The sequence below is a fragment of the Patagioenas fasciata genome, chromosome 1 (assembly GCF_037038585.1).
Source record: "Patagioenas fasciata isolate bPatFas1 chromosome 1, bPatFas1.hap1, whole genome shotgun sequence".
Taxonomy (NCBI): domain Eukaryota; kingdom Metazoa; phylum Chordata; class Aves; order Columbiformes; family Columbidae; genus Patagioenas; species Patagioenas fasciata.
The window spans coordinates 106427423-106454797 of record NC_092520.1 but is presented as its reverse complement, the minus strand read 5'-3'; the positions used below and the strand labels follow the sequence as shown (position 1 = coordinate 106454797).

The following is a 27375-nucleotide window of genomic DNA, read 5'->3' as shown; positions in this document are numbered from 1 at the left end:
AGATGCAGGTGGAAGAACGTGACAGAGCAGTATGAAGACAATTCTGAGTCAGAGTGTGCTGTCCCAAAGCTGTAACTCTGTAATTTATATTTAGATAATTGTCTTTACTAACAGCTTTAGAGACACAAAGCCTAGCCAAAGGCTATAAAGGGGACGTAAGTCAGAATGTGAAGCAGTAGGGCAGTGGAGAATTAGGCTGATCAGCCTCGTCTATACAGTTTGGCTCGTGTGCCGGGGACCACCACCAAGCCCACGTTTTCTGTTCTTGTAGGTGAGCTATGGAGGAGCTGTCCTCTCTGCTTAGTAATAAGTGTGTCTCTGCATCTCCACATCACAGGCTGTTTTTCTTATACTTCATCAGATGTGGATGTGTAGCACGTAGCCTATCCTTTGGCTACATCCTAGAGTCACAAGAAATAGCGCTGGCTGACAGAGACCTCAAGGACACCTAGTCCATTTTTCTACTCCAAGGTGGGCTTAGCAATACTTACATCACACCTGACATATCTATCCAGCTTGCTTTTAAAATCCCTCAACACTGGAAAGCCTACACCCTTCCCAGGTGGCCCTAGTGCTCCACATTGCTATTAGAAAGATGTTACTGTTGGAAGGTTTTGCTAGTATCTGACTTAAATGTCCCTTTATTTCATTTAAGCCTGTCTATGTAAATATAGGTAGATAAAAGTATTTCCATATGTGCCATATGCATATATATAGTGTATGTGTGTGCATACACATGCATATGTGTATATATGTGTGCGTATGTATGCATTTACTCCTAAATTTGAAATCATATGCTAACCCATTTCAACAGCTCCATGTGTTTTCTTCTGCTTTCACTTGCAACTATCTTGTTTTGCCCAGTTTTCTATTAAGACACATAAAGAGGGGAAAGAAAAGAAAACAACAACAATTACAAAAAACACACACAAAAAAACCAACACATTAAAAACATTTACACTATTCTGTGAATTACAATCTGCCAAAATCCCAGCAACTCCAGACATATTTACTAAACTCCCAGTAATGCTTTATTTTGTACTTAAACTTGTTTATTTCTTAAACCAGTGCTTTAGCAAAGAACCCATACATTTTATAAATTTAACTGTGATAGTTAAATTACAAATTCCTATTTTTTTAAAACATTTGATCCACAAATTATACCTCTTTTTTCTTTTGCTCCCTTGAATCCTGAATGATATAATTGTTTTTCTAGTATCACTGGGGTTATTCTAATATGAACTTTATATTGTGTACACAGGGTAGCACCTCCACAGCTATGTTTCTTCTTTGGCTCACAGACTTTTTTCCAAGGAATATATTGTTAAAGTATGTCCTCTACTTATTTAGAAAAATTCACGATCTTGACAAAATTTGTGCATTTCCTGGTTTTTTAGGAAGCTGTATCATCCAGTTATCTGATACAACTGCATTCAGTTAACAGCCAGACTAGGACACCAGGCAGATTTATTGTGCTGTCTTGTCTGCTTGTTTTGTTTCTTAAAATGTAGTATGAAAGCTGTAAATTGGCTCGTCTGCTTATATTAGCTGTAACATTTCAGTACATCAGGACTATTTAGGCCGCATTTCAAAATAAGAACTTAATCCATCTTTCTGCAAGGAAGGACTTTTTTCAGGCCATTATTGTTTGTGGCAAAGGAAAGACCCTTCCCTAAGGCTAGTAGAAGTGTCAGCAGTCCCTGTTTTAAAATAAACAGGTGAGAAGCCATGATTACTAATCTGTTCAATCACAAATATCAGATGGCCTAGTCAAAAATATAGCCAGAGAGTGATGGTTCAAAGGCTTCAGCTTAAGAAGTAAATCTAGATCTGACATAACATGGGAGAACACTAATAAAAGCAGAGCTGTGTTTTTGTGTAGGCTATGCCAATATGCAAGGGAACAGAACCATCCTTCCCCTCTACTGAGTTTTCATACAAGCAGAGGAAAAAAAAGCGCAGGCTCCGTGTTACATTCCAGTTTGCTTTTTCAATCTGTTCATGTTAATGGTACAATCGGGGATTTCCAGTTTTTGTGTCATCACTGCCAGCAGCAGGCTAATGGAGCATCTCAGAGACAGACCACAGAACTGCAGTTCCAGCCACACAGGGCACTTCCCTCTTTTTATTACACTCTATGAAAGATAAGTCACACACGCTTGCTCTTAGCAGTCCTCATGAATCAGCAAAGAGCTGCTGAAGAGTGACCATCAGGGCACTCAGGAAAGAATCAGGTGCCAGCTGTCTAAGTATTCCTTGATAATTTACATTCCTTTTATATATCTCTCTATCCAATAAGAGGAACAGGCCAGATAGGAGCATTTACATATGTGCATTTTACAGGACAGGCAGCAAAAAGGAGATGTCATGCAAGAGCAGGAGGGAGGATTTCTTTCCTTTTAGCTGATGCAAAACAGTATTCCAGTTCCTAGGACTTCTCCCAAGATCTGCATTAGCAAGTCCAATTAGGGCGTGTATGTCCTGTCACGGGTGGCAGAACGTCAGGGCACTGGGGAGCGAAAAGCCAAAGTGTGTGCACAGCCATAGCCTTTATTCATCTTTACCTCTCTCTTCCATTCCGTTTGGTGAACACTAGGGGCTTACACATGCTGAAGGGAAAATTTCAACACAATTGATTTTGTCAGCAGCCTGTTTCAGGAGGTAAGGAATCAGCCATCTTGAATCCTGCAATGAAATCTGTGGACATGGATTGCAAAATGTGTGGCCATACCTTGGTAGAGTATTGCTTCACGATTTGTACATTGGGTTAAGAAGGCAGGCATTGTTCATGTAGCCCCATCCTTCATGCCCCAAAGGACTTGTTCTGAAAGAGATCACACATGCTAAAAATTCTGCTTTCTCTGATTGCAGAGTCTAGAAAATCACCTTAGTTTTGGGGTTCTCAGACTGTGATCATGCTGTTCATGCCCATGATGCTGCTTTCATTGGTGCCAGCCAAGAGAAGATAGGACTGAGGAGATAAGAGAAAAATTAACAGTTTCGTTTATTAAATACAAACTACTAACTTCACTGAGACCATCCTACAATTTCCCATGGCTGCTTCTAGAAAGTCCTTCTCAGCACAAGCAAATTGCCATCCTTGTGGGAGAAGTGCTGCACGTATCAGTGAAGAAATGGATGCTTTGGGGTAATCTTCCTACTGTGATGGGACTCAAGCTGGAAACAAAGAGATGGCCTCCTTCTGCTTCACTTTTCTGTTAACTGCAAATGGACAAAAGCTACAAGTCATGAGGTTCTCTCACCAATCAGCAATGGGAGATTAACTTTGCCGTTAACCTTGTCTGTGCCCTCACCAATTTAATTGGCATTGGCCCAGGTCCCAGACCTAAGGCCAAGAAATACAGAGCAGAGCTCGGTTGGGTGGGCTGGCTACATGTCGTTCTCATCCCTTGGAACAAAGCATAATGTTTTTGCACATCACCAGCCAGATTTTCAGCAGGCGTAAATGGGTGTAATGCAGAGAACTTTAGTGAAAAAGGTTTTGCATCCCTTAAGAATCTAGCCATTATTATTAAACTCTCCTTGAAATTTTTTTTTGTTCCCTTAAAAAAAAAAAAGTCTTTGTTACCCATCTCCTCACCATAGGTAACCTCATTCTCTCCAAGCTCCAGCTGGAACCTGCATCACACATTGCTCAGTGCTTTGTTGCAAAAATCATTCCTCATTTGCAGCACTAAATCCCCTGCATGCACTCCTAAAATATCTTCTCTGGTTCCTCATGCCTAACTAAACAATGCAAAATCCTGATTCTCCACATACCTCCCACAGCCATCCCAGCTGCTCCTGCCACCTTTCCTTTCCCCTTAGGCCCTCTTCACTCATCTGAAGTTACTTATCAGGAATCCCCTCCTCCAACACTTCTCTCAGCTTTTGGAAGTAGGAGGATGAGGTTATTTTAAATAAAAGCTTGTCCACTTCCTCCTCTCACATTAGTTTTAAAACTTGCTGTCATAACAAGATTCGAGCAGATGCATAGAGAGATGCTCATTTATGGATGTTCAAAGCATCCTGCTCATGCTTATGAAAGGCTAGAGCCCTGTTGCCTGGGCTGGGGGGTTCTCGACTCACCCAGGCCTTGATGACCCCAGGAAAGACAGCATGGACTCATGCTAAGCCACTGGACCTGTTTGGCCTTCAGAGCTCTTGAGCACAGGTTTTAGAATCAACAAATGTTTCACAGTGGACAGGTCTGCTCTTCAGAGCAGTCTCGAACCCTGTGCAGATGCTGTCTTTATGAGTCACATCTTCCCCATCTCCCTTTCACACTCTGTCCCCAAAAGCAGCTGCCCTGAGGCGTTTGCTTTGAAAGGACATAATCATATTGGCTTCCCCCTCATTATCCCTCTTCCCCGCATCTGCACCTCATTGTATGGTCATCTCTTCCCATCGTTCTCTTCTTAATTTAGTTTGGAAACTCTCTAGAGCAATAAGACATCATTATCTATTTTCTAAAGAGCCATTGAGAGCTGTAGCAGAGTAGCACGTATACATGACACAAATCCTGCCCTTCCAGCAGGTTAAGGCTTGGCAGGTTAATGCGGACAGCCCAGTACAAGTTAGCCGCAAGAGCTCCAGTTACTAGAGCTTTCCCCTACAGCAGAGGCAAGAGCTCAGCCACGCTTTGCTCCTCACAGAGTACTGTGGGAGGCCTCCAGCTGCTCCGCTCCTGACAACCATATCAACACAGAACCTATTTTGATGGCAGTTTTTGGAGTGCCAGAGCAGTGACGGACAGTAACAAGCTAATTTCACCATCTGCAGAATCAGGAGTACACAGAAGTCTTCCCCTCTGGTTTGGTAGCATACATGGGATGCTCGCAGTGTTGTAACATCACACTCAGCGTGGTTACAGCACAGACAGTTGAGCTGTGTTTCCAGCAGCACATGTCAAACTGCCTCACATCCCACTCCTATATGTCCCTCCCCTATGGGCAACCCCACAGGCAAAGGCAAGGCAATTCCCTGGGCCAAGGGGAGCCAGAATTTTGTGGGGGGAAAAAACCCATGATCTTTCCAACCTTTGGAAAGATGTCATTTCCACCATAGCTAACAGTGCAGTCTGATGCTGGTTACAGTAGGCAATAAAACAGACACTGGTCTGGGAAGACAGAGTAACATCCAGCAGAACTGCTAATACATCGGTTTCCCTATCTGCCCCCACAAAGTGGATCTATTCTTCCCGGGGTCACCTATAGCTTACCAAATATTACTATGCTGAGAACTGGGCTGGATGTCATGCCCTTAAACTATCTTAAACTACCTGAGAGACTCTGGAGAATTGCGAATCAGTCACCGGATGGTTACTAAAATGATTAATAATCCTCTTTATTTTTAATAATGATAAAATATTTTTAATGGAGACCAAAAAAAAAATATAAATCAGCACAGATGATGCTGTCAGCAGCAATGACAAAAGCTCTTTACTTGTTGCTAATGACATGAGGCACTAGGCACACCCTGATGTTTCCCCTGATATACAATAACGTGACTAAGCCTATGCTGTGCACAATGTACAGCTGGAAACAGGCAGCGAGGGGAGAGTGCTGCGCTGAGAGACAAGAGACCTGGGCTCTGAGGCCTGACCTGATACCAAACTTCACCCAAACTTGGGCCCAATCCTCTCCTATATCTGTGCTTCTGCTTCTATTTCCATCTTTGATGTTTACTTCAAATTATATTCAATTTTTTTTTTTCTTAAACTGATGTAGGACTGATACAAGCAGTGGGGAACCACCTCCATGGGCACAGACTTTTTAGCAGGGCTGTTACGAAAGGACAATGGGTAATGGTTTTAAACTAATAAAGGGGAGATTCAGGCTAGACGCAAGGAAGGAATTTTTTGCAATGAAGGTGGTGAAACACTGGCCCAGGTTTTCCAGAGAGGTGGTAGATGCCGCATCCCTGGAGACATTCCAGGCCAGGCTGGACGAGGCTCTGAGCAACCTGATCTAGTTGCAGATGTCCCTGCTCGTTGCAGGGGGTTGGACTAGATGACCTTTGAAGGTCCCTTCCAACCCAAACTATTCTATGATTTTATGATTCTACGGGAGCAGAACCAAACATGATGGTATTAGGAACCCCAGTGTGCAGCCACGCTGGCCCTGCAGGCAGGGTTCTGCCAGGAGCATTTCCTGGGCTTGGGCACAAACATCAGAAGAACCAGGGGATGTGAGGACCTTATCAGCTGTAATAGGCCACTGCCTAATCAAGCTGTTCACTTGCTTACTGTGAGCAATGAAACATGGAAGGAGTTTAGCATTCAAGCTGTGTGAGCTAGCCGTGAGTGAAGAGACAGGAATGATGTCAAGGAGGTTTTGTGCACGAAGCATCTGTGACAAAACATTAGTTTAGGTCAGACACTACCGAAATGTAAAAGGAAGGATGACTGTCAGTCTATCAATAACCAAAACAGGGAGCTGCTGCTGTTTCATGCAGCAACAGGTGTAAGAGCTGTCAAACAGAAACTTCCTTTTTGCCCATTTGTAAAACCACCGGCCTGAGAAGTAACTGGACTCATAATACCAACACCTTTGGTTTGCCAAATAACAGCCAGGGCCAATTGACAGCGGTAGGTGCCAGTGTGCCTGAACATGCCAACAGCCAAAGCTGATGCGACCACCACGAGCACTTCTGCTCCTTTCTGTTATTGAATTGCAATTTGTGTCTAAAGACGAGGCCGTCCCCCTCGATCGCTTCCCCCCGGGGGGACAGGGTGACCTAAGCACAGGTGGGCAAAGCGCTGAGCCACACGCTGCCGGGAGGAGCTGCCGGGGTTGCCGGCTTGCGGTTCAGGGAGCGGCAGCGCGCTCCCGGGCACGGCACGGCGGGCGGGCGGGCCTCCCGGTGCGGGGAGGTACCGGGGCAGTCCAGGGCGTCTCCGGGGACGGTGCCGGGCGGTCGGGGACAACGAGGCTGGCACAGGCAGCTTCCCTGCCGGCGCTCGCCTTCCCTAATGGGCATGTGCGGCGCCTCTCGCACATGCCCACTCGGGCGGCGCGGAGCCGGTGGGCTGTGCCGCCGTGGTGGGCTGCGCGCTGGGAACTCGGTGTACGCCGTCGGACACCCCGTGACGCGGCCCGTACCCGCTGCGGGGGAAAGCGCACAGACGTTTCTGGTAGCCGTTCCCCCAGCCAAAGCTCCCCACGAAACACACCCAACTTCCCCTCCGCGGACAGGCGGCCGCTCCGCGCCCCCGCTGCCCGTCCGTCGGGGACGCGAGCAGCCTGCGCTACCCGGCCGCCCCGGGGGCGGTGGCCCGGGCGGGAGGGGATGTGGCGGTGCGGCGGTGCCGGCGGCGGCGGGCGGAGCCGACCGGGAGCCGGGCGGGGCGGGGCGCGCCGCGGCGTCCCGAGCGCGGCCCGCGGGGCGGCCCCGGCGGGAGGCGCCGCGCTGCGCCCCGCCGCCCCGTGCTAGGCGGCGCCCGGCGTGGCCCCGCGCCCTGGGCGGAGGGCGGCGGGGGCGCCGCGGAGGGCTTTCCGCGCCCGCCCCGCCTGCCGCGGCCGGGGGATTAGTCAGCAGTCTCCGGGCAGCCCCGCTCCCGCGCAAACTCCGCGGCGGGGGCGGGGAGCGCTGAGCGGCGGCTGCCCCTTCCCCATCCCGCGGCGAGGGTCCGCGGCGGCGGGACTGCCCCCCGCGGCGGTCCGCGCCGCCGCTCCGCGGCCGCGGCGAGAAGCGGAGGGTTGGCAAGTCAGGCAACGAGGCGCAGGGAAACTCCGCTCGGGTACGGCGGCGTTGCGGGAGGGCGAGCGCCCGAGCCGCCCCGCGCAGGCAGACCGGCGGGCAGGCGCGCACACACACACCGCACGCACACGCACACACACACGCGCGGCGGCGGCCCCCGGCCCCCCGCAGCCGCGGCCGGCGGGGAGGCGGCGCCCGGCGGGGGCTGCCCCATGGTCTTGCGGGGGCCGTGGGGGAGCTGCGGGGGCCCCGGCGCGGCGCTCGCCTTCCTGCGCGCCCTCCGCACTAGGATGTTGCGGCAGGTCTTGCACAGGGGGCTGGGGACGTCCTTCTCCCGGCTCGGCCACTTCGTCGCCAGCCACCCGGTGTTCTTCGCCTCGGCGCCCGTGCTCATCTCCATCCTGCTGGGCGCCAGCTTCAGCCGCTACCAGGTGGAGGAGAGCGTGGAGCACCTCCTGGCCCCCACGCACAGCCTGGCCAAGATCGAGAGGAACCTGGTGGACAGCCTCTTCCCGGTGAACCGCTCCAAACACCGGCTCTACTCCGACCTGCAGACGCCGGGGAGGTACGGCAGGGTGATCATCACCTCCTTCCGCAAGGCCAACATGCTGGACCAGCACCACACCGATCTCATCCTTAAGGTAACCGCGGCGGGTCCCCGGCCCCGGGCACCGCCACCCCACCTGGCCCGGCTCCCCGCATCCCGCCCCGGTGCCCGCCACCCCCGAGCCCGGTCCCCGCACCTGCTCGCCCGCACGGACCCACCCATGCACGCCGACCTCTGCCCGCCCGCCACCGGCGCTGCCACCGCAGCCACCCGGTCACCTCCCCGCAACAGTTGGGATGGTGCCCGCCGCGGGAGCCGGCACCGCGCTCCCTGCCCGCGCCGGCGGCTCCGCTATCCCCCAGCCCCCGTTTGGGGTTTTTCATCTTTTTTTTTTTTCCTATCTTTTGGGTTTATTTGCTTTGGGTGAGCGAGAAGGGCAGGGTACTTGCTTAAATAATTTTTCAGTGCCTCTATACTCGCAGTCATCCTCCCGAGTTAAGGCGACTCAGGGGTTGATAAACTCAAACTTCAAAAGCAGTTAGGTACCAATCTGCCAAGCTGCTGACAACGCTTTTGGGGGCTGCTGCCTTGTCTGGACTGCACTTTCTGCTTGGAGAGGGGTAACACAAAACCTTCTCACAGCTCATGAAGGCAAATGACATAACTCAGCTGATTATTTTTAGCGGGTAGTATTTATTTTTTCCTCTCCACTCACAACCCACCATCACAGAAAATGCTGGTTTCATAGATGGAGAAAAATCCAGCTCAGCTGCAAGCATGGTGCATGCAGCCTGTGCTGCCGGTTCAAGTTAGAGCGGGTAGCATCTTTCCCTGTCACTTGAGTGGCACAGAGTGTGCGAGTCACAATCTAACAGGACGTCTCACCGTGCTGTATGTCATAACATGTCGGAAATCTGCATTTGTTGAAGCTGGTACTCTAGTTTGCACCCCGGTAGTTTTGAACAATCTTGGAAAAACGGAGGACAGGTGCAAAAACTGTATGTTAAGAGGGTCTTGTTCACCGAATAAAAAGGAAAGGAACATTTACAAATAACCAGAGGTGTGGCTAGCTCAGTCCTGCACATTTTTGCTGTTGCCTTGTGGAAACCCCAGAGACTCAGCATTACTTCCCCCCCCGCCCCGAATGTCAAACTGTCAGCACATACAGAAGCAAATGTTAATTTTTTTAGTAACATCAGAGAGTGTCTCTTCTAAAATGAGAAAATTGATGCAAATACCTATTGGAAGAGACTTTGGGAAGCCCTCACTCTTTACTAAACAAGGAAATAACTGTTACAGTGGATTTATTTGTATTTTATTTCCACTGTAGCCACATACAGAACTACAGTGCAGAGCCACTCAATATTTTATGTTTTGCCTTTTTTTTTTTTTGCTGTTGACATATTACCCAACAGTAATCAGCAAACAGATTTAATGAGCATCGACTCACTAAGTACAGTAACAGGAATGTTACTGGTGAATGAGAAAACTCCGGAGAGATGATTTTCATTTCTTCATTTTCTTGTACCATGAATTGCATTCGCATCCAGTATGTGCACATTTACTCAGTCATAGGATAATAATGATAATGGATTTTTTTCCCCGTACTGCTTTCTCTAGAGATCTGTAGTTTTATCAATAGCATGGTGACACACAAATAAATGGTACTCAGAATCTTTCCACAAGCAAACTTCTGCATAAGATTTATCACATCAGCAGAAGAGCTATAACTTAGAAAGTTCTCTCTTAACACTGCCTCATTTTTAATAGACAGAATTTGCCAACAAAATGGTTCTTCTATTTACTGAGATAATGAGCACCATTGCCATTTGACTATTTACTCTTACTGCTAATCTGACATTGTTGTGCATATTTGATGCATTATTTCCAATTCTTTACTTATCTAATTAATTTCAGTATGTCTTGTGTAGAATAGATTACATTCTTTGTCCTAATTATTCTTCTGTTTGTGGGTAGAGCCAGGCTTGGGCAGCTGCCTGCCCAACCCTATGGATGGCCCTGCAGGTCGAAGCACAGCAAGACAGGAGGGAGAGCTCCCAGCTCCCAATATTGTTATGTCCGTGGTGATGCAGGGCTGTATCATTTTGCATCAACCAGACTCACCAAAGGATGAGGAAAGGGAAAGATAGCCATCTAGGTTTTCCTGTATGTGTCCACTTGCATGGAGGGAAGAAGAGAGCAAAGGCATCTGAAGTTCATACCCCAAGCCTCAGTCCAGAGCCAACCAACTCAAACTGCCGTGCTTGTAAATAAGTGTCCTGGGTGAAACCGTGGAGTAATCTCACCTGCATTCCTGAAAACCTTGCCATGTAGGCATGGTCCGGGCAGAGAACCTATATGGCAGCATTTGCTTATCTTTCCTTTTCTGGAGAAGGATGACCTCCCCGAGGGAGAGGTGTTGCTTTAGAAGAGGCATGAGATTGGACACTGGCTCCTCCCGCATTGTTGCTGCATCTCGACATACTTGCAGGAGGATAGCCGACCCAGAAGGATGGTTGGCCCAGGCAGGCGCCAGCTGCCCTTGCAGCATCTCTTCTCAGTTTCCTTACCTGCTGTATCCCACCTCACCAGCCAAGGAGGGAAGGGAATGAACCTTGAACTGCTACAGCTACCCCAGTCACGGGGCAAGGGAAAGAGATTGCCTCAGCAAAGGAAGAAGTCAGCTTCCATTATTGTCACCTTAGTAAAGAGATACAAAGTTTTGGGGTCTAAACAGTTGAAATTGAAACATAGTTGCTATTGTCAAAAGTTAATAACTCTAACATCCTAATCAATTAATTAGTTAATTAAATAACTTATTTGGTGTCATCCCTAAAATACTGTGGTTGGCTTAGTGCAGTTCCTCATGGGCACATTGTCAGCTTGAGAAACTCACCATTACCACTACTGCATGAAACCTTGTTGGGCTGGGAAGAGATTTAGGGAAGGGCTGAGCCTCACAGCTGTCTTGGGCCCAGATCTCAAGCATCGCTCCCAGAACAGGAGCTGTGGTAGGACTCCCTGCTGACAGTGTGCATCTGCCAGCGCAACACTGGCCGCTCAGATGGCGGTGACAGGTCTTGCTGAATGTACAAGCTGCTCCACACAAGGTCTCTGCTGCTCATTAGCAGGGAGGCGTGTGGCTGCCTAATAGAACAGTTTTGACTTGGAGATGATGCTGAGTACCTTTTTAAAAAACAATTTATTTTTGTATAAATCTCCATCTTTAGTTCTCATAACTCCCCGTAAATGCTTAAACCATTCTGAGCCTGCCATCCCTATGTTGCGTTTACAGCTGTCATAGTCACTTGCAGAAGAAAGGGAGAAACCTGAAGATATCCTGAATCTCTGGCCTTGAATAGCTGATCTAACAAAAAGCCTCAGTAGAGTCTTGGGGATGCAAGAGATGGAGGCTGAGGTACTGTGGAAGGGCAATCATGACATTTTCCTCGCTGCTGTACCTACTCTATAGCTGAGCACAGGGCAATGGCATCCCATGCTGTTGGTGTGCAAGACCTTTCTTCCCCAAGATTTCACTTTTGTGACAGAAAGAGGTAGGAAGTAAAAACACCAAACTGAAGAAAGTGTGCTTTTACCCCTGTATTTCTAAAAAATGCTTGGAGAAATAAAAATAATTGGGATATTTAGTGTAGAAGTTCAGATGATTATGTAAAGTCTGTACAAATTGTCTAAGCCTAGAATTCCACCTAAAAATAGTGTAAGAGCAGCCCCGTACCATTTTATGGTGGTATTTCCACTTGCAGCTAGAAACTTGATAGGTTGAAGGCGTACAGACCTAGCCAGATTTTTTTTCAACCCCAGAAAATGTGTTCTGATTTAGCCAGAGTTTGAGACACCCATCCTTTGGAGCCTGTTCATTCCTTTCTACTTACAGTGAGTTAACTGCATTGTACTACAAATGACTTTTTTTTTTTTTTTTAGTGAAAGATTTCCCTTTTTTGCAGAAGGATATCCTCTCTTCCGCTTATGTTATTGTGTTTACAACAGTAACACAGTACTAATATTTTTTGGCAAAATACCTAATGTAGCAAGATGCGAAGATGAAAAGAGAATGAAATCTGACATGCCTTACTGAAGGGGATTGTGTTTGCAGTTTGCTTCTATGCAAATCTGTAGACAAGGGTTTATTTTTTTAAAGAAACCTCCCCGAACTCCATATTTTCAGACAGTGCATATACATTGCCTCTCTCATATGAACTGACCACCAATAGATCTAGATAGGTGATTATATATCAATTTGAACATGCAAGTAAATAGTAAAATCAAGTATTTCTGCTTAAGGACACGTTTTTTTAAGAACTGTGTAACTTCTGATTACTGCAGAACAAAACAGTTAAACTTCAAAATTTTGTAGACCTCATACTTGTTGGGGTTTTATTTCTTCTCTTTGCTCCTTAATTATTAGGTCCCTGTTCATGTGTGTGCCTGCAGGCTCTATCTATGGTCTTCCTGGATGTCCTCACTTATTTTCTATGTGTGAGGAAGCTCATGGAGGAAATAACCATGTTTATGTTCCCGTGTCTGTGGTATTTCCAATTGCTTTGCTGTATGAGCAGGGCACACTTACACTTACATGCCATTATTTTCAAACTCAGTGGAAGTGGGTTCTGGTCATTCAGCAGAGCTGAAAGCTGGGTCGATCACGATCCTGGCTCTTGCAAGGTACCCTTTATTTTAAAACTTCGGCTACTTCTGAATGCCTGGACACAGGCAGTTAACTGTAGATCTAGCAATGGATATAGTAGGTCTCCACCTTCTGTAGGTAGCTCCAGCACTAAAAACACTTAAAGCAACAGTCAACAGAACATATAATGGATTCTGTTAATAAAAAATCAAGGTTGAATTCATGTCTTTAGAGCAAGGCTGTAAGATGAGGGGAAGAGTCCTAATACAAGAAAAACAAGGGTGTGAAAGCAGCAGAAGTGCAAGCCTGTTGTCATAGCAGCACAATGCTGCAGGGCTAAAACGTATCTTATGCGAAAACAGATGAGAATTAAGATACGCAGGTAAGATCTGGGCACAGCCAGGGAAGGGGGAAGATAAATAGCATGCTGCAAGGACAGCATGGAAGCACACGCAGAAAGCCCCCTGAGCTCCTGGTGTCAGCGGCAGTAGCTCCTCGGCAGGATTCCTGTGGGTGAGAGGGTTTGATCTCTCCCACAGTGCCAGCCAGTGGCTGGAGCAGAAGTCCTGAAGTTGCCCGTGCCTGGGAGGACAACTGTGTCACAGAATTATAGAATCATAGAATCATTTTGGTCAGAAGAGACCCTCAAGATCATTGAGTCCAACCACAACCTAACTCTGGCACTAAAGCAAGTCCCTAAAAACCTCATCTACATGTCTTTTAAACATCTCCAGGGATGGTGACTCAACCTATTCCCTGGGCAGCCTGTTCCAAGGTTTGACAATCCTTTCCATGAAGAAACATTTCCTCGTATCCAATCTAAACCTTCCCTGGTGCAACTTGAAGACATTTTCTCTTGTCCTGTCACTTGTTACCTGGGAGAAGAGTCCAACCCCCTCCATGCTACAACCTCCTGTCAGGTAGTTGCAGAGAGCGATCAGGTCTCCCCTCAGCCTCCTTTTCTCCAGGCTGAACAGCCCCAGTTCCCTCAGCCGCTCCTCATCAGACTTGTGCTCCAGGCCCCTCACCAGCTTCGCTGCCCTTCTGTGAACGCTCTCCAGCACCTCAATGTCTTTCCTGTAGTGAGGGGCCCAAAAGTGAACACAGGATATGAGGTGCAGCCTCACCAGCACAGGCACTGGTCCCACTGGTCCCACACCCCTGCCCTGTTCCAGCAGCACCAGCCACCCTGGCTGGCATGGGGTCCCCCCACACTCCCTCCCACCTCACACTGTGGTGCAAGGCTCCCCCACAACCCTGCGCCCCGAGCTGCTGCCAGCCAGGCAGCTTGTGCTGGGAACACCCAGCACCTCATGTGCCATTGCCTTTCCTGTATGAGAAGGTCAGGCCTCACCTCCTGTCTAACAAGCGCGCACAGGGGTCAGATTTTCTCAACACATGGCTGGACGTGTATAATGGGGGACATCACCTCTGTGGATGAGCTTCTGGGAGGGCGCAGCAAGCCAGCAGGGCAGGCATAGGAGGTCAGGGCCACCAGTTCCCCACACAGTGCCACATGGCTTGGGGAGAGCTGCCAGGGCTCCCTAGTGACCACTTCTAGGCCTCCTGAAAACTGTGTCTGGACCCTGTCTTTAAGTTGGGGTTTAGAGGAGGACAACCCCCTCTTTCCTGTTGGAAGGGAGACAGGAGGAGCCGGCTTATTAATTAACATGATGGGCTGTGAAGTTGCAGCTATTGATGGTCTTTTTCTGCAGCGAGGTAGGGACAGTTGGTCACACTTCTGCTGGAGGAGCCTTTCCTAAAAGCCTGCACTGTGTTACCAGCTCACTGAGAAGTGCTGCAAGGATGGAGAGGTGTTCATGGAGAGGTCTGGGACCCATGGAGAAGGCCACTATAGACCTGATGCGAGATCAGCTGCAGAAGCAAAGTTTTTTGTCTTTTTTCCCGTTGTGAAAAATCATTCTCAGAGCCATGTGCCAGACTCCGCAGAGGTCCTGTCCTCCAGCTGCAGTCAGGCCAAGAAACAGAGTGGGCTTCTGTCAAGGGTTAAGATTGCGGGGTGACAATCAAGCCCTGGCAGATGTATTGTTAACCTCCTCTCCCCCCCACTTCCCCCTTTTGCCCCTCCCTCTCCCCCCCTTCCCACTCAGGACAGGCGATCGGGAGGGAAAGAAGGACAGAGAGAAGAGAGTTGGAAAAGTTAAAGATGTTTTACTAATGCTACTAATAAGAATAGAGGAAAATAATACAAAATATACAAAACCAATCTTGTAAGTCTCAGCAACTGCAGAGCCAGCACCCAAAGTCCTGGATTAGACTCTGCAGCCAACCGGAGCTGGATTCAGTCTGTCACTAGGCCTCAGTTCGCAGGGACAACCAGCAAGGTCCTCTCCTAATGTCGGCCATGAGGAAAAAAGGGAAGGAAAAGGGAAAAGGCGAAAAGCCCCAGATCCTCGTGATCTCCCACTTTTATATGAAGTATTCGCGTGAATGGAATGTTATACACCATTGGTCAGTCTCTCGGTCATGAGTTTCTCGTTGCCCCTCTCGCGAGATGTCCATCCGTGCTTATCAATAAGTTTGCATTCCATTGCTAGGTTTAACCAAAACATGTGTTGGGTTCTCCAGGAAAATGCAGCTAACATGAAGGCTTTAGCTGACAGGAAAATTCACTAAAAGAGAAACTTGTTTTTAACAAAACCAGGACAGCTTCTCTCGATGGGACGAATTCAGGCAGAATTGCCAGGGCAGTGCTCAGAATTAAGACCGTATTGATTAGAAAAGCTTCTCCACTTCAGATTAGAAAAGAAAAACCATATCTAGCAATTTTCTGTAGCTACTAAGAAGGCAGATGGAAATAGAAATGCATGCACATCTGCCACTTTGAGTACTAATAGTAGTCCCTCAGTTGATGACTCGTAGTTTGAACAATTTTTAGATTTTATTTACATTAAAATCGTTTGAAGAAAATATAATTCACCATATTTTGGACAGCTGAAAAAACGAGTTTCAAAAATACATAGCTTGCATAATCAGTATCTTAATGTCTCTTCATGAAACCTGATTGTAGGACTGCTAGAAAAAGACCCCAGCTACCCCTCACGTTCCTTGCTGCACGCTCTCCAGCTGCAGCTTCTAATGTTTTTCCTGAGCGGGTAGGATCTGTTGGCTTCCTCCATCGGCTGGAGTGGCTTGGTCAGGAGGCTGCTGCCCACCAGCCCCCTGTGATCCTCTGCCCTGGACCCCTGGTACTCAGACTGACAGGAGGGCACAGCCCTGTTTGAGGCTCCCTTGCCTTCTCTCTCCACTCCTTCTTCTGATGCAAATACACTCTTCATAGTTTAATTCTGCCCGTGTCTGCGGAGCCCACAGTGTTTTCTTTCATGAATTAAGCTGGGAGCTGTGCTAGTCTTTTCCCTCTCATAACCTTTTTACGTTTTGACTGAGGACATCTCCTGAAGTGAATAAAAAAGCACTCTGCAAAGATAGGAAATGCCAGAGATTAGTGAGATCATAGAAAAAATGGAGAAATTTTTAGCAATCTGTTAAAGGCTTTTTCTCCTCTTAGTTTTCCTTGGCACAAGTTACCTGTAAAAATTACCAAAAAAGTAAATCAGCTTCACATGAAAATGAAGTCTGTATTTCGAATCATTGTCTTCATCCTGCTTTCTAGTTTTCCAGTCTTGAACCCAAAACAGATTTTAAACAATAATAGACAATTAATTCATTCTTTACTTTATTGTTGAGCCTTTTCAGACTTTCCTCCATAACCATGAGATCAGACATTTCTTTTTTTTTTAATGAAAGATGAGATTTTTTTAAAAAAATATCACAATACTTCAGGCTCCAGGGCTCCAAGAAAAAAACAGTCTTGATGAAAATGACAGTAAAGAAATTGTAGGACTTGGCAGCATGGATTAGAGTGAAGCTCATTTTCAATTTAAACTGTCAGATGTAGACTAAAAGATTAAATGGAGTCAAATAATAGCAAAAACAAAACAAAACAAAAAAGTAATATGGCATTGCAAAGACCTTACTCCTGTGAGTAAAATATATCTCTTTATGTATGTGCCATATCATTCGCAGTACAGGAGGACATCCATATATCTAGCTAGTTTTGTTTGGTTGGCCATCCATCAACTATATGTAAAGTAGTAAAGCATAGTCAAGTCCTTAAGATGAGTAACGTCCCGTATAAAACACTGCACGTCACTGTTCAGCAGCAAAACCAAACACACTTGTGGTATATATGATAAGCAGAAGGTAGTTGCACACATGCTTAATATTAAAAATGGTATCTGCGACTCTAATGCAGCTCCCGCTGGAGTCAGGATGTCTTTCCTGGAGCAGGAATAGGTGCTTGGTGAGACCAAGGTGTGCTGTTGCATGTTACTGTTGCTCCCACCACAGAGTTTCCCTGGGAGCAAAGCTCTGCTGCCAGCGAGGTGAGACCTGTGTGGGACACCAGTAGCCATTGCAGGGTCCTCATGCCTCGTCTCCTTTGCCCATGGCTTTGATGAGGGTGGCAGTTTATGTAACATAGGCTTAAAAGATTGCTGGGGCTGGACCATTTTGCAAATGAATCAGCAGTTTCTAACCCCTCCCTGCTGGGATGGGATCTGTTTGCTTCACAGGGAGGCTGCAGACTTTTTTGTTACCTGATTAAATTCACAAAATTCTCGTAATACCTGCTCACTTTTTAATTAAAGAAACGAATTCTCAACAAAGCAAAGGGGCTAGAGGTTTCCCCCACCCCTTCTTGGACCTCCTTGCATTTTTTGCATGGACTTAAGAATAAAATCGAGCTCTCCTTTCTGTCCTGAGTATACATCTCTAAGTGCAACCCCTTTGCCTTCAGGTTCAGCTTTGCCACCACTACTGAAAGTTGTGCCAAGCTCTGTACAGGGAAGAGCCATCTCACAGAGCCTGGTGTGGTGCTTGGCCATCCCAGGACGGCAGAACCGAGCCTACTGGGGGGCTCCGGTTCCCAGTGCCTGCCTTCCTATGCCAGTGGTAGAGGCAGGAGGACCAGCAGCCAAAAAAAGCTTGAAGAAATCTTTTCAGCCATGGCACTCTCAGGCCCTAGAGGAAATGGTTTAGCCTAGGATAAATTAAGGGATTTTCTCTTTTGAGTCCTGGCATCCCCTCACAGGCAGTGTGATTTCGCCGTGTCTCATCTGTCAGCTGTGCCACAGGCTGAAACGTGGCTTGGTGTGGAGATGTGGGACCCGAACACTCCTCACCTCAAGGTATTTGCAGAAAGGGATTTGTCTCCCGGTTCAATCCACCTTTAGTAAACTAAATACCTTGAGTGATCGTGGGACTTAGAGTAAACAAAGACCAGGAACAAGATGTTACTGAATGCAAATGGCTGGAGGAACAACAAACTGTTCTAGAAATCTCTGGTGTGGTATGGGACACACATCACTGTTTTTAGAAAGGAGAGGGGAATTGCAATTGATGGTCACTGTTTAAACAGTGAAAGGAGGAGGTGGAAGTTACTATTTCATGCCTGAGAGCTTTCAGGGATGATGTGCCACCATGGCGAGGCAGCTTAGGCAACGCTGTGCCGTTCTCATGCTGCAGTGCTCTGGCATCTCAGCAGTAAACTGCTTTTTGGTTCCTTGCACTGTTAGTTAGCTGAAAAAGCTGTGAGCGATGAGCAAGCAGTGCATGTCTCCCTTCAAGAAAAAACATTCATTCAGCTTTTGTTAGTCCTTTAATTCTCCCTTTCTCCTAATAGGATTGGTAAGGATGAGAAAAGAGCTGGATAAATGAGAATCTGGTGGTCAGTCATTTGTCCCAGTATTGGGTGCCAGGTTTATTCAGAATATGGTTATTTCTATTAAAATCTACTGCACTGAAGAGTGCAGTATGCATTAGTATATTGCTCATGTTGCCGTCATCACCCAACAGCCTTTACCATCTCCTGTTAGCAAACTGAAATTTCCTGGGGGACCTCACAGTGTACCATAGGCAAGTCCAATAGCAGACTGTGTAGTCCTTTGAACTCATAGCACGTGTCCTTGTAACCTCTTGGACCTTGTGTTTTCTGTGGCAGCCAGTCGCCCAGGGCCACGGGTGTAGGCTCTGGTTGAGGGTGGAAAAACCTGGGTGGCCACAGCTGAATCCCCAGCACGACAGCAGAGCGGAGAGCGCTGTGGGACTGCGGCTCTTGGCGGGGAAGAGGCAGCAGCCCCACGGCACACAGGCTGTCATGAGCAAGCGAAGGGACAGAGACAGCCTGCAGCCACGCTGCGACAGAGCTTTGTTCTCTAGGATCTGGTCTGAAAAAGCCAAGTGCAGGTAAAGCGATGTGTTTGTCCCGAGAATGAAAGTCTGAGTCAGGCTTCCCGGAGCTGAATCATTGGGCACGCTGGGGCAGTGCTCGGCATGCTTCAAAGAGATGGAGGGAATGGCAGGGTTTTTACCCTCTTCGGCTGTTTGCCTCCAGTTCGAGACCAAATGTTGTGGCCACTGGCAAAGCTCAGAATACATCTTAGAGTTGCTCTAAATCGCACGAGCTTGCAGCAGGCTCCAGCAGCTGCCGGGACACGCCAGGACGCAGCACTGGCTGCTGCCCTCTCTCCTCCCTGGAGCCCCATGGCTGGGACATGTGATGGGCAGGACCCCCAGCACGGCACCCAGCCCAGCACGGCCTCAGAGGAAGCGCCAGGTCACCACTGCAGAATGGGCTTCTGAGTCCAAGAGGATCGTTTCCAAGAAGAAATGAGTATTTTAGATATGACATTTAGCTCCTAGCCTTTTGCTAAAGATGGAGTAACAGCTGTGACAGATTAGGTTATTTTATAACCTAAATATTAAAAGGAAGCGCTTCAGATGTGGAAGGAAGGAAATGCAGCAGTGAGCCAGGGTAGGTAGATAGCAGCGCGCATTGTATGATAAAAGTTGCAGGACAGCTTAGTTTCTTCTGCATTGTGTCACTCAGTGTATCCTCTCTGAAAGAGTTGTATTGTGAATCTAATATAGGCAGGAAAATCCTTCTATTCCTCCTGGTTGTCCTCAGCTCCACTTCTTTATATGACATTTGATTTTACAACCACTGTAAATGAAACCATACAGTAGCTGCCATTAAAAAAAAAACAGCTATCTGTCTTTGATTCGGTAAATCAGCGCATTTTCCCCCAACTGTAATGGCATACATTTGAATTTGTACCCCAAAACAGCTCTTGCAAAGCAGAACTTTGCAGAAACAAACTGGAAAGACAGGAATAATTCCCCATACAGGCTCATTTCTTTGACATGTTCCTGCAAATATTTTAATTTGTTTTGTTTTAGAAGAAAGTTGTGCAAAAGCCCCTAACCTGTTGCACAGACAGTTGTTTGTTCTCCCAGCACAATGGAGAATTTTGGTACTCACTATGTCCAGGTATTGTGTTCTTGCAGTACTGTGAAAAGATTTGTTAGTTGAGTTCATTTCTCATATCTGTCTTTCTATGTCAATATTGAACAGTTGTTCTTTAAAAAATCAAAAATTACTCAGATGTGGAAAAGTACACCCCAGGCTGCTAGAGAAACAAGTTGAGAATATAGGAATTTTGTAATCTTTGCCTAAATGATGTCATACCATCCTGAGGAATGGAGGTGATATAACTATGCCCATCAAAGATTATGTAATGTAATCACCAAACAATCAAAATCGTAGTATCTTATAAATGTGGGGTTTTTTTCTGAGAATAGGTCTGAAATACCACGCCAAAGTCACTGACTATTTAACTTCAACAGATGCAGGATTTTAGCCCTGATTATTAGACATTTTGTCCATTGCCGTCAGATGAGTATATAAGCTCTACTGCTCTTAGGTACCCAATCTTGTATTTTTTTAATCAGTGTTTGTCTTCAGAAAGAAACAGTTCCATTAAATATCACCTAATCCCAGCCCCTTTACTGGGCATAAGAACATCCTGCCCTCTTTGGATTGCATTGGAAAACAGCATATGCAAGTAATAAAAAAATAAAATTAAAAAAAAAAAAAGAATCATCTCCCTGTGGCCAGTTCTCTGCACCTTGCTCAAAATCTGAAGGCAGAAAATAACTATTCACCCTTTAAGGAAAGTAAATTGGAGTCACTCTTAATTTGCCTCTTCATCTCCCTGGAAGAGCTGTGGTCTCCCTGCTTTGCAGGGAAAGGAGGGCTTCTCCTTCTCTTTTATGCTGTGTTGCCACACCTTTGCAATGCTCCTACGACGGTTTCCCTCAGTTTATCCCGAAGGATAAATCCATGCAGTTACTCAGAGCGGATCTGGTGATTTGCTCCCCCCACGGCAGCAGATGTGGCGGCCTGTTCCACCAGGTCTGGTGCCTCCACGAGGTCACTGGGACCGTGCAACACAAGGGACACGTGTCCCTCTGCATCGTCCCTGCTAAGACCTCAGGGAATCACATCTCTCACCAAGCTGTGCACAAAGCATGTACGCAGCAGCATGCAGGGTCCCTCAGTATTTGGGATGTCAGGTGCCCCCAATGCCAGCTGGAAAAAAGCAGAGTGACCCCCTTTCTGAACTTGGTGGCTGCCCACGATGCAGGACGTCACAGCTATGGGGAAAGTCCACTCAGCCTTCTGGCAGTGGGTAATATCACCTTGGCCTTGGCAGCATGCTTATGGAAGGTCCTGGTACTCTTTGCACAACTAGAGCAGCGCAGGAGATAAATGGTGGTGGTGGTGGTGGTGGTGGGTGAGGCCTGCATATTTTGCAAGGAAAATGAGCAAAAAAAAAATTGGTTTGCACTTTGCTGAGCCTCCCAACATTAGCAAACTCAATATTCCACTTTTGAAAAATATTGTAACCTCAGTCTCTTGGAGCTGTTCCCTTACCATCTTTTAGACTTCTTGCTTCTGCTGCGTAGACTAGAATGGATTCATAGAAGGTTACAATAGTTTTTTATATTTTTTTCAAGAAGGGAGGGTAATTTTTATGCCCTTCTGATGCTCAAAAACAACTTAATTATTAATGCCAGCTATGTTACTTCTGCTGTGCTGACTATCTCTGCACTTGGGACATGCAGCTGTGGCCTCTCCTGTACTTTGAGCAAGTGCCGGTCCCCTGTCGCTGCCAGTGCATCCTGCCCGGGTGGCACCCCAAGTCACGTTGCTCTTCTGCCTTAGGTACCTGAAGTTTGTCTGTTGAGAGAGAGGAATTTGGCAATTCCAAGTACAACAGCATCCCCAGACACAGTCAAGCTGTAGCTCTCCCTTTTATGTTTGCCCAGGTCGCTTGAAAGTGGAGGTGCGGGCCTTTTGAATTTGCTTATTTAGAGATGCACATGGCACAGATGCAAGTCATGACCCACCTGAGTTATCAGCAAAGGACACAGGGCAATAATACTTCTATTTTTATGCATGTTTCCTTTTTTTGCAATGCGTATGTTATTAATACTGCAGTCAACAACTTTTGTTGTTATTGCTTAGATCAAATAGGAGAGGGACAGAGGTGAGGAGCCACTGTTTTTCTGGCTGCTACTGTGCGAGATGAACTGATGAATAACGTGTGTGATTTCTCTTTCCCTTGTAGTTGCACTCTGCTGTGACCAGGATCCAAGTTCAAAGACCTGGTTTCAATTACACGTTTGCCCATATATGTATCCTGAACAATGACAAGACATGCATAGTGGACGACATAGTGCATGTACTGGAGGAATTAAAGGCTGCTCGTTCTTCTAATCGAACTAATTTTGCAATCACTTATCCGATTACTCACTTAAAGGATGGCAGGGAAGTGTATAACGGGCATCAGCTTGGTGGGGTTACTGTGCACAGCAAAGACCGCGTGAAGTCTGCAGAAGCCATTCAGCTCACCTACTACTTGCAGGCAATCAACTCCTTGAATGACATGGTGGCAGAGAAGTGGGAATCCATTTTTTGTGACACTGTTGAACTTTTCCAGAAATCCAACAGGAAAGTCAAAATGTATCCTTTCACTTCTTCTTCGCTGAAGGAGGATTTCCAGAAGACGAGCAGGGTGTCAGAACGCTACCTGATCACAAGCTTGGTCCTTGTGGTCACCTTGGCCATTCTCTGCTGCTCCATGCAGGATTGTGTCCGCAGCAAACCCTGGCTTGGCCTCCTGGGATTGCTGACTGTGACCCTTGCCACCCTGACTGCAGCTGGGATCATCAATCTCACTGGTGGGAAATACAATTCCACCTTCCTGGGAATCCCCTTCGTGATGTTAGGTAACTATCTCCTATCTCTCTCTTTTGTGTGTTTGTGCCTCCCTGACACGTTTCCCAGCAAGCGGAGAAGCATCACTGCATGGCTCCCGGTGCCTCCTCCTCCCTGCAGTGCCACCCTGTGCCAAATCCACACAGCCTCTTTGCCTAAACTGTACCGTGCCGGGATGTTAAAACCATGGCTGCTGCTCTGGTGTGGTGTAGTACCCTGCCATAGGACACAGTGCCTGCATAGTGGTGAGGAACAAGGATGCACAAATGCCGTGCTTTGTGCAGAGGGGGAGCCCAGCTGCTGCTTTCCTGTGGATGTTTGATTCTGGTTTTCGTGGCCAGTGTTGGAGGGAAAGCTTTGCAGAGGTCCCCATGCTGCAATGACAGTGTCAGCTGTGCTGGCATATCAAAGGGACTGCACACGTTGTGCATTTAGAGAGCGCTGGCTCCTTGGGAGAGCAGAGCGATGCTGTCCTGGCTTGTCAGGGGCCTGTCTGTGGGATAAGGGCGGTGGTCAGTTCTGGTTTGTGTTTCTCCTGAAGCCCCTGTGTTGGCTGAGAGAGCATAGGGAGGGTTGCCCAGCCCTGGGGTGTAGAGCTTTGCCTCCCAGGGTCAGGGTTGGACCCATCTGGGCAGTGCCAAGTGCATCCCGCGATGAAGGGCTGTGTAGGAAGCGGCGTTGGATGCTTCCCAGCTCTGGTGCCGGTAGAGGCATCTTCATCTCCTTGGTTTTTGTACCGCTTTCATTCAGTGTAGAGTACAGGGTGGTTTTGTTTTGTTTTGTTTTATTTTATTTTCCCTGAGGGTAGGAAAGAGGAGGAGAGAAGGGCGGTCAGCTCACTACCGACCCGAAATCAGTGCCCTCTCCTGTTGGCACCAGGGCGTTTGCAGGGATGATGTGTGTTGTATTCAGACAGGCAGGAGGACTTCACGGGAGACAAAACGAGAGCTCTGGAGAGCTCACAGCCTCTTTGTGTTTGGTTCAGAACCAGTGTGAAAAGCTTTGTGCGCTGTAGGTGTTTAATGTGTCCTCGTTCATGCCGTTATTCATTTGTGGAGAATAATACATGCATTGATTTGATCACAGCTTCCCCAGCTGAAAATCAGTGCTCAGTAGTACTTCAGGTTTCAAGTGTAAGAGTGTCTCCACTGACTTAGTCACATCGTGTAGTGATACGATACGTTTCAGCACAGCTATCTTTATATCCAGCGCCAGGTTCCAGTCTCATGTCCGTACAGTAGCTGTGGTATTGTTGCACTTTAATTAAAGACTATGCTTCAGTGCATCTCTAGCAGTTAACTTACAGAATATATTCAGTGACAAAAAGAATTTGACTACATCGGCTCTCATTTTCGGATGACATGCATGAAAATTAAACTGTATTATAATCTAAAGGAAATGCAGCACAAGATAGAGGCAAAAGAAGTCTGGCTTTCTGACCTGAGTCTTTGGTTTCTTTTGTGGGTTTTTATACCTGTGCATGTATTATAAAATTAAATTCCTCAAAATAAGTAGTGTATATTACATGTAATATTACATAGGAAGGGATTTCCATATTTATTGCAAGAGTAGTAGAAAAGCAGCCTAAAGTCCAGCCATATGAAATGGAAGTACCTGGGGAAAGCAACTCGAAAATACGAAATATTAGCTCTGTTTGGAGATCAAAGCATCTGCTCTCTGGGACAACCTTTCAGATCTTTATTTCATGGATAGTGACTATGCTGAGACTTGAAATCCTTGAAGACTTAGAGATAACTAAGAAAAGTTTCACAGTTCTATACTGCTGAGCTGTATAGCCAGCTCCGCTTTTCTTTTCCTTTTTTTTTCTGGTGGTTTGTTTTTTGTGGGTTTTTTTTTGGCCTTGCTTAGTTTAAGTATTCCCCTCTTAAAATAAGTAGGTTTCAATATACAGCTCCTATCTCACTGTGAACAAGTCAAGACAGAGCAGCCAAATTCGCATGAATCTTGCCTGCTTCCCCAGCTGCATAAAATCTCCCAAGGGACAGGAATATCAACAGGTGAACAGAACGCACTAAAGACATTCTGGAGTTTTTAAGGAGAACTGTTTTAAACCAGTAGACAGCTAGAAAGGCAGGGGTTTTGTTTGTTTGTTTGTTTTTTCCCCCCTGCATTACAACAAAGATTCAGTGTGTGTTTCAAAATTTATTTCATTCTGATGTTGTTTTGCTTATAAAGGGTTCTTGAACTCAAGGTAACTGAAGGCTAGAGATACAAACCATGCTCCATTATAGCCCACTGAACTGCTTCCACTTAATTTCAGTGAGCGTCAGATTAGGTCATAGATTAACTGACCTTTAGAAAGCTAAAGGATTTCTGCCTAACGGTGTAGCCCTGTGGCTATTACTCATAATCTCATGGCTAAAAGCAAAAATTAAATAGAAGAAATTATTATGCTGGACACATTTCAGGCAAGGCCCCTTTACTAGTATGAATTGTTAATGAAGTTTCCACAGTTTATAGCAGCTGAGGATTTTTAACTTTTGGTCAGCATCATCAAGCTGGAGGGAGGACACTCTCCAGACATCATCTGTCTTCTGCCACTGGACAAGATTACATCTTTCCTAACAGATACTTCTCACCCTGTGCTTTGTTTCCTCCTTGGGCCACTTCCCATTGTGTTTCACTGCGCTATGGTATTTGCATTATCCTCCTTATTTATCCACTGCATCTGGAAAACAAATTCTTTTATTTTTCTTTGCACATTCGGGACCACTCTCACTTGTCCAGTCCTCTTCCCTTTCATCCCTGGTTTCCTCAGACTGTGCTTACCAGACTTCCAGCAACCTTCTTGCTTTTAGCTGCTCCACATCTTTCGTGGAGAGCGGTGCCTAAATCTGAGCGCAGGATTCAGGCTGAGGCTTTCAGCAGCAAGTGGAGTAGGAGGATGATTTCACACATCTTGCATATGGCACTCCTCTTTCATACATCCCCATATGACATTAACTTTTTTCTCAGCGGTATGAAATGGTTGGCATTTGGTTGGTGGCACATGGTAGTTCACAGATCCTTCAAGTCACTTTCCACCCTATTTGCACAACCAGTTATTCCAACCAACATGTAGAAGTTAGCCTTTGTCCTTGCTGAATTATAGCTTATTTATCTCACACCTTTGCTCCTCTTCATTAAGTCCATCTTGAGACCGTCACTGCCCTTCCAAGATGCATTAACTGAAGTTGGTCAGCAGTGTTTTGCAATTATTGATGTTTTCATGTTTTCAAGAATTACTTTCTGAATAGTTTTAAGTAGTTTGTTTAGTCACAAGCCCATTCTAATAATTTAGGTAACATGTCTGCAAAATACTCCTGTCAACATACTCTGTAGTACTTGATTTCATTCATCCTGTTTTCTGTGACATCCCTTCTGCATTATCCATTTCCAAGAACACAAAAGCTATCGTGAAGGGTACCAGCCTTTGTAGGTGTTGAATCCTTAGCTTTTGCATCAATAGGACAATTTTATGTTATTAAATTGCCATGGCTTACCAAATTGCATTCCTAAGCTCAGACTGTGTAATTGTAGGCAGGAACATCTTTTGCCTGCCCCACTTGTTAAATCTGACATACTGGTTTAAACACTTGCTGCTTTGGGTTTAATCACCTTCGCGGTAGTTTATGCTAATTTACTTTACTCTTTAATTAAGGCAGGTTACTGTAACTCAGCTCATGAAAGGTAACTCATTAAGCCCGAATAACTCAGACACTGACAACTGTACATAGACTGAGCATGTCACTACTGTGACAGGTTTTGTGTTGTGGCAGGTTTCTTTGTAGCCCTCACTGGCTGCTAACTGACTGGCAAAAGGTGAAGCCAGGAGAGGTGTTGCCAGAGACCTCCTTCCCCAGCAGGGACCACAATAGCAGGGTCCCCTTTGGCCACCAGAGGCCCAGCTGTGAGGATGAGGAGGACGAGCTGGCAGAGGGCAGGCCGGCTGCGACCGTGACTGGTTTCTCCTCTAGGGATGTCTAGTCAAGCCAAACCAGGAGCTTTCCTTCTTGACCTCTGGATTTATACAGGTGCTTCTAACATGAAAGGGAAGCCTGAAACCTGTGAAACTTGGCAGGCTCCCACTGTTCATCTGGGCAGGTTTTGAATTAGTATATGCCTCTGCGTTTTTTCAAATTTGTCGTCTGCATTTAGCAGTGTTTAAACAAGTAATTTAAGGACAAGATTACTCGCATGCCTAGTTCATATGGAATACTTAGCTGAATGAAGGCTATTCCTTTTTGACCCTAAGAACAAAAAAGTTAAATTCTTCAATTCGGCTGAATTTAAAATAGCTGATTTATAGTGTCAGCTAGAAAGCAGGATTAAAATTGT

The 27375-nt window shown here is 46.6% G+C and overlaps 1 protein-coding gene across 2 annotated transcripts in view; it reads left to right on the top strand.

Annotated features, from left to right (window-relative positions):
* Positions 1-7527: 7527 nt before the first annotated feature.
* The window catches only part of PTCHD1 (patched domain containing 1), a 39621-nt gene continuing 19773 nt past the window's right edge, over positions 7528-27375 (top strand). Inside the window, exons 1-2 of one of the 2 annotated variants that reach the window (XM_065858855.2) lie at positions 7528-8342; positions 22388-23048. In XM_065858855.2, coding sequence (XP_065714927.1) covers positions 7914-8342; positions 22388-23048 — 1090 coding nt within the window. In that variant the 5' untranslated portion in view covers positions 7528-7913. Of the gene's footprint in view, positions 8343-11556; positions 11667-22387; positions 23049-27375 lie in introns of those variants that run through there. The other variant, XM_071812323.1, reaches the window with a different exon arrangement.